A 7,132-nucleotide genomic window follows, 5' to 3' on the forward strand; every position below is an offset into this window, starting at 1 on the left:
CAAAAAGCACAAGGTTTCATTCTGGGTGTTGTGTTTCTTGGGATTAGTCTCCTTTTTGTGCCCCAGCAAGAACTAAGTGATGTGTCTGTATTTCAAGTGCAGAGCTTTGTTGCAAGTCTGTTCTTATCTTTTAATGGAAAGTTGTAAGTTCCAGGAAGTTGCAGATCTACATTTTTCAATTTGTCTTTTATTTTTTTCATCCATCTTTGTTATCAGGAGCGTGAAAATACCTTGCCCTTACCTAAAGATGCTCATGGTGATTTGGATTGCAGGAAGCTGGTTGAGCAGCTGAAGGAATGTCCAACACTCCATGATCAAGCAGATATTTTATATATCTTGCATATATTAAAGTAAGTTGCCTGAATATGAACTTCAGCATCTTTGGGTTTGGTCACAACTGATTATTCTTGTGCAAAAGTTTATCACTGTTGTGTTTTGAGGGGAGAATGGAAATGCTCTGTGCTTTAACAAGCAGATTTTCAGTTAGTTTGGGTACAGAAATGATTTGGATATTAAAGACTTGTGCAAATTTTAGAGTTGATTGGCACACAGTTGTAAATACATGAATTCTCCAGGGCTCCCAAATTGGAGACAAATCCTTTCCATGAGTGAGAGCACACCCTGCTGTGTTTGTGGCACTCCATTTAAAGTTCATTTAAAGATTGGGTGTAATTTTTATTCACAAGAATGGAAGTGGAGGGAAACTTCATCTTATCATTTTCTAACTAAAAGCACAATGCAATTTTCATGAGTGTCCACTATTTTTCCTCTAATCTCTCTGCATATTTAAGTACATAACTGGCTAAAACTTGGTACTTCTTAAAACATTCTTGGAAGCAGTCTAGACTCATCTGCTGGGATTAGTAAACACCTGCTATTTMAATGGGTTTAAAATGCAAATAAAAACAACAGAATCATCTTCTGAAGTGTTTTTATTGAGCTTYTTTTTTCCTGTCAGGAGAATAGTGCTAGAAGCTGTCAGGCAGTTGGCTTTTGGTGCAAAGACAAGGATGTGTTAAYCACAGATGGTCTCCCCTACTGCTGCAAAGATTGCATTTTTGTTTGTCTGTCTCCTGTGAGGACCTCTTCTTTGATCTTGATTTCCCAAGCAAAATGTTGTTTAGCATCTTCTCTTAAAGAGTAAAGGAAATTCTATAAAAATCTGTTTTGTGGTTTAACTGCATCTGATACCAGTAATTTCAGGGGAGTCTCTGTTGGGCAGGCAGATGGACCTTGAGTCCACTCTATCTACAGGAGCTGAAAAGTCATTCTGTGACACTCCAAAACATTAGCAAAGARAAGCCAAAATGCAGTGAATTTCAAAACCAGGAGAGGAACAGAAATCTTTGCTTTTTCAGTAATGCCATAAGCAACATGGAAGTTTAGTTAATAGCTAAAAAAGAGGCAAGGCTAAAAAATTCCCCTGCAGCATCTGAAAATTGGGTGTAGTGTTCAGCAGTACTGAATTTGATGCATTCTGCTCTGAAAAAAAGCATTGTATGGAGTGTTCCTTTGTGTAAGTGCTGAATTTCAAGTCCAGTGGGAAATCCTTCAGGTGATTTGTGTTCAAGTCACAGCTGAATGAGTGCTCAAATCAGTGTGAAAGTTCCTGCTACCAAGAGTATTTTGTTCACATATAATCAGTATAATTGGTATTTCATATATATATTTGATATATAATCAGTATAATTGGTATTTCATTGTGTCACCAACATCAGCCAGGCAGTGAAACTCTGCCTGTGGGGTGAGGTTTAGCATTTTAGCTGATGAAATTGCTGTGTTTGTTTTGTGCAGAGGTGCTGAGTGGGACACAGAGCTGGATGGACACTGTGGGGTCACTGTTCACTGCCTCCTCAATGAGCTCTACAGAAAAGCAGGTCTTCATCAAGAATGGGGCTTAATCCGTTACATTTCGGGCATACTCAAAAAGAAAGTTGAAGTCCTGGCTGAGGTATGAAATGCAAATAATCCTGGTTCAGCTTCCTGCCTGGGAACTGATAAAACTACCAGTTTGGGCTTGGCCCTTCTACTTTTTGTTGACAACATAAATAATGCAGCATTTTAAATTAAATATTGGTTGCTTTTCAGCTTTGTTTATTTTAAAATATTTAAATTTTAAATTTATTTTTAAATTAAATATTGGTTGCTTTGTCTTTCGTCTGTACTGCGAACTGTGCTAAAGTTGGCATGGGCTGAGAATGCTACACTAAATTGCTGTGAAGGCTTCATTTGACCTCTGTTAATCAGAGAATTAATTTTGTATTCTTTGGTAGCTGCAGTTGTCACTGGTAATTGTCTGTTGCTGTTGTAATGATTTGAACTCTTTTGGAGCTATATCAAGATGCTAGTGATGACACAAAATGTGTTCTGCCCATTCCCATCCTCTTGGGTGGACAGTCTGCCATGTGAATGGATTTTGGAACCATTTCAATCTTTGTGACTATTAAGTGGTAACAAGAAAAACCCTCTCTTTGAGTACAGATCTGATTCTGATCATTGCAAAAATGCTTCCTCTCAAATACTCTCAAAGTATTTGTTTAATTTTCCARTTATTCCGTGCATATTTCCAAAGAGCTCTTTCTATAATTCCTGGGCATTTTCAGGGCTCTGACTGTCACTCCTGGGATGCCCTATTTTAGTGACAGTCCTGATCAGTTTGTGACAATCACTGGCTTGAGCACAGAACTTTTTCCATTCCCAAGAGACATTGTAGATGTGCTCACAGAAAGCCATGGATGTTACCTGGAGAAGGTATTGACAAAGAATTGGGGAGGAATAGAATAGACATGATCTGTTCTCTTCATGTTGAGTGAAAATGGACTCTTCAAAATAAGAGTGAGGTTTTGTTTCAGGATAMTTAAACAGGTAAATTGAACACCCACTTTTAAAAGAGGTCGATAKAAAAAGTAAACACTGTGGTACTGGGGAAAGTTTCAGAATGTACTGGGAATGTGATGCTGACACATTAGTACACAGGATTTTCTTTATCTAATGATGCCAAACTTTCCATTGATTAAAAATATTTTTGTCTTAAATAAAGAACCAAAGTTTATCATAGGATAAAGGATGAAAGCCTTTAYTGATCTGCCAGCCCCACTGGAGTTCCTAATCTAATCATTAGGCTGCTGATTTCACTGAGCAGAGAAATAGGCCACGTTCAGCCTGGCCTAAACTCTTGTTGACCTCAGGAGATCTTTGGAAACTTTAACAGCTTTCTGCTGGACCTGCATGTCTGGTAATTAATAGAAATGCATTCAAAAACTGCTAAAGAAACTGAATTAGTTTAATTTTGGGAATTAAAAGCCATATCACTTGCACGTAACTCAGAGAAAGTTCTCTTGCATTTTGTCCCCTTATGACAGGCATGCACAGATCTTCTGTCACACCACAAACAACTTACAGTGGGCTTACCACCAGAACCCCGGGAGAAAATCATCACCACGTAAGTTGGAGCTCTGCCTCAGCTCCTGGCTGCCCTCATCTTCCTGCTGTTATCTTCTTTTACACCTTCCCTGCTCTCAAAAAGGATTTGCAGCCACCCAGACAGAACTGTAGGTGCTTTTATTCTGGGTGACTCAATGCCAGTACTTGTTGAAGAGTTTAATAGCTGTACTTGTTGAACAGTTTAGTAGCTGTACTTGTTGAAGGGTTTAGTAGCTGTACTTGTTGAAGAGTTTAGTAGCTGTACTTGTTGAACAGTTTAGTAGCTGTACTTGTTGAAGAGTTTAGTAGCTGTATTTGTTGAACAGTTTAGTAGCTGTACTTGTTGAACAGTTTAGTAGCTGTACTTGTTGAACAGTTTAGTAGCTGTACTTGTTGAACAGTTTAGTAGCTGTACTTGTTGAAGGGTTTAGTAGCTGTACTTGTTGAACAGTTTAGTAGCTGTACTTGTTGAAGAGTTTAGTAGCTGTATTTGTTGAACAGTTTAGTAGCTGTACTTGTTGAAGAGTTTAGTAGCTGTACTTGTTGAACAGTTTAATAGTGGTACTTGTTGAAGGGTTTAGTAGCTGTACTTGTTGAAGAGTTTAAAACCTGGCTGTGGCAGTCACTGCTGCTGTGGTTCATCTTTTTGCAGCCCTCTGCCCCCTGAGGAGCTCACAGATCTCATTTACGAAGCCAGTGGCCAAGACATCAGCATTGCAGTGCTGACACAGGTATGCAGGATGTGCCAAAAGGCTGCTTTGGCTGTGCCAGTGTTGGTTCTGACACTGGGAGAGCCATGRAGCCCCACTCTGATGGGTTTTATGGATTTTCCTTCCAGGAGATAATCATGTACCTGGCCATGTACGTCAGGTCCCAGCCCAGTCTCTTTGTGGAGATGCTGCGGCTGCGCATCGGGCTCATCATCCAGGTGATGGCCACCGAGCTGGCACGGAGCCTCAAATGCTCAGGTAAGAGACAGTTTTATTCTAAAGATACTTATGGCATCATTTTTGCTTCACCCTTTGTGGCTGATCGGTTCATTTATGTGTTAAACCCTTTTATTAACCTCTTGGTTCAAATGTGCCGTTACAAACTTGGAAAATCACTTTTTTTTTTTTACTTAATGAAAGATTACTCTCCCCGTGGTACCCAATTATTCAAAGAATATCAAAGGATATTCTTTATGGAATAACTCCAGCTCTGTAATTTAGACCCACATGTCATCTGCTGTTGGGAGATGACTGCAATGCCTTTCCAATGATCTTATTCTGCAAGGGAGCAACTGCTTTCTCACCATGAGCTTCAGGGACATTTTGCACAAACTGTGACATAATAAAAATCAATGCATGTTTCTTGTTTAGTCCTGAAATGTATTTTCTTTGAAATGTGACTGTGTATTAATTTTTTAAAGGAAGCAATAGCCACGAAGTCAAATTTGATTGGAATTCATCCATCAGCTACAGCTTTCTGTTTTGTGACATTTGTCTTGTTTTRTTTAATTAGGTGAAGAAGCTTCAGAGAGTTTGATGAATTTAAGCCCYTTTGATATGAAAAGTCTCCTACATCATATTCTCAGTGGGAAAGAGTTTGGAGTGGAAAGAAGCTGTAAGTTGTTTGGTTTTGTATGTTAAGTTACACTGTCTTATGAGTAGAGATCTATTCTTTCTGCACATGAAATAAAGGTATTAGGCAATGTATTAATCACTATTAATAAGGTAAAGTATTAACCACTATGTGTGTGTAGGCTGTGGAATAAACAAACAAAAAAAAAAAAGATGGAAACTATCCTGCACTGAAATAAGATTGTATCAAGGTTTCAGTAATATGAAGGCAAACTGCTAAAATGAAGAAATTTTCTGGGACCAGAACAAAAGTCAGAGACTCATTGCAAACTGACAAAAGCTACAAAAGCTCAATTGGAGAATCACTTTCTGATATCTAAGTATGGATTTAGGCCCCTCACTTGATACAATCAGCTTTGAACTCTTGGTGTGATTTGAAAGGATGCCATCACCAAGAACATTTTCTGAAAGATTTGTGTTTAACTTCTTAGGTAAAATTTCATCTGTTTTTCTGCCCCTAGAATGTTAAAAATGTCCATTTRCTTCTTTAGTGCGACCTGTAGATTCTTCTTCATCCAGCCCTGCCATTTCTATTCGTGAGATGGGGCATTCTGGAGCAACCAAAACAGAAAGAAGTGGCATCACTAAACTGAAGAGTGAGATGAAGCAGGTGAGGGTTTTTTGTCAAAGCTCATCAGAAAGTACAGCTGTTCTGGAACTGTGTGTTAGGTTTTATTCTTGCTAAATGACAGAAATCTCCAAAGATGCTTTGATTTTAAAATTGGTCACTAAATAGAAGGCAGATAGGGTTTTTTTCCTCCAAAAATGTGTTTCCTCTTTTGTTCTTGTTTCACATGCTGAATGAGAAGAACTTGAACAAACTCCAATGCATTCATGGCATCCACTGTAACAACAGTTCTCTTMTCATGTTTAGCTGAGGAGAAGTTAAATGTACAAAGAGAAACTTTTGTGCACTGTTTGTTCTTGTACTTGGCCCAAGTTGCAAGAGTGGACCACATTCCTTTTGGAAAAGATACATGTGGAAAAGGAATTTTGCTTTGTTTTCTTCCAGTTCTGTTTCTTCAGGAATGGAGGGTGATTACTGATATAATTTATACATGTGTGTATTCAAGTTCAATACTTTAAATGCCACTTCAACTGAGTATATGGAGAGATCACAGAAAACACAGTCAAAATACTCTGAATGAATGTGACTGATGGTTTTGTTATCAGTGGTTTGATTTCTCTAYTTGGTGTCTCCATTAGTAATTTTCTTTTGCTTTAAATAAATAGGAAGGTAGTGGTCAAATAAAATAKATTTGTAAGAATGGTTCTGTTTTTCCTCCTGGGTTATTCAGCCTAGAGAAGAAGGCTCCAAGGAGCCCTTATTGCAGTTTTGCAATTTATAAAGGAGGCTTACAGGAAAGATGAAAAGATGCTTTTTGCCAGGCCCAGAGTGACAGGACAAGGGGCAGCAGTTTGGAACTGCAAGGGTGGGTTTAGATTGGATGCAAGGACTGCATTTTTTACCATGAAGAGGCAGAGGTTGTGGAACAGGTTGTCCTGTGAGATTGTGGATGGCCCAGCCTGGAAATGGGTACGGTCAGATTGGATGGGGCTTTGAGCAGCCTTATCTGAGGAAGTGTTGGATGTGTTCCTTTGATTGTATGAAACAGACTGAATAAGCCTTCAAAAAGGAGTGGTGTTTTTACATGGTCTGACCATGGAGCATTTGCAGGGGACAGGAGAGATCAGTCCATGATTTTTCATGGGACATGATCAGGCAGGGAAGCAGAGAGCCCTGTGTCTCACAGACCTGGGTGCTCTGTCTGAGTTGTGTCACTGCTGCAGCACCATCTGGAGCTTTGGGGTGCTGTGAAGGTGCTGTGACTGTGCTGTCCTGGCCTTAGGCTCAGTCTAACAGGGCTCCCAGTGACACAGGGTGGCTGCTTTGGGGCCTTTCCAGGGAGGAGGAGGGACAAGGCTCTAGATGGCAGCAAGATTTTGTTTGAAATAAGAGCTGGAATACTTGGACCTCTCTTGACATCACAAACATAGTTCCTTTGTTGCTTTTGCATTCCATGGAAATTGGTGTTTTGCACAGAGGAGGAGTTGGCTGGGTTTATTTTGGTACCCCCCACTTTGCC

General features: G+C 39.5%; 1 protein-coding gene across 1 annotated transcript in view; it reads left to right on the top strand.

Annotated features, from left to right (window-relative positions):
• The window catches only part of PHKA2 (phosphorylase kinase regulatory subunit alpha 2), a 41,636-nt gene that overhangs the window by 21,635 nt on the left and 12,869 nt on the right, over positions 1-7,132 (top strand). The window contains exons 21-27 of the mRNA XM_057386796.1: positions 217-350; positions 1,795-1,951; positions 3,363-3,442; positions 4,076-4,154; positions 4,262-4,391; positions 4,927-5,028; positions 5,537-5,655. Of these exons, the coding sequence (XP_057242779.1) occupies positions 217-350; positions 1,795-1,951; positions 3,363-3,442; positions 4,076-4,154; positions 4,262-4,391; positions 4,927-5,028; positions 5,537-5,655 (801 nt within the window). The remainder of the gene's footprint in view (positions 1-216; positions 351-1,794; positions 1,952-3,362; positions 3,443-4,075; positions 4,155-4,261; positions 4,392-4,926; positions 5,029-5,536; positions 5,656-7,132) is intronic.

The sequence above is a fragment of the Malurus melanocephalus genome, unplaced genomic scaffold (genome assembly GCF_030028575.1).
Source record: "Malurus melanocephalus ecotype Western Australia unplaced genomic scaffold, MMel_1.1 scaffold_1060, whole genome shotgun sequence".
NCBI lineage: Eukaryota > Metazoa > Chordata > Aves > Passeriformes > Maluridae > Malurus > Malurus melanocephalus.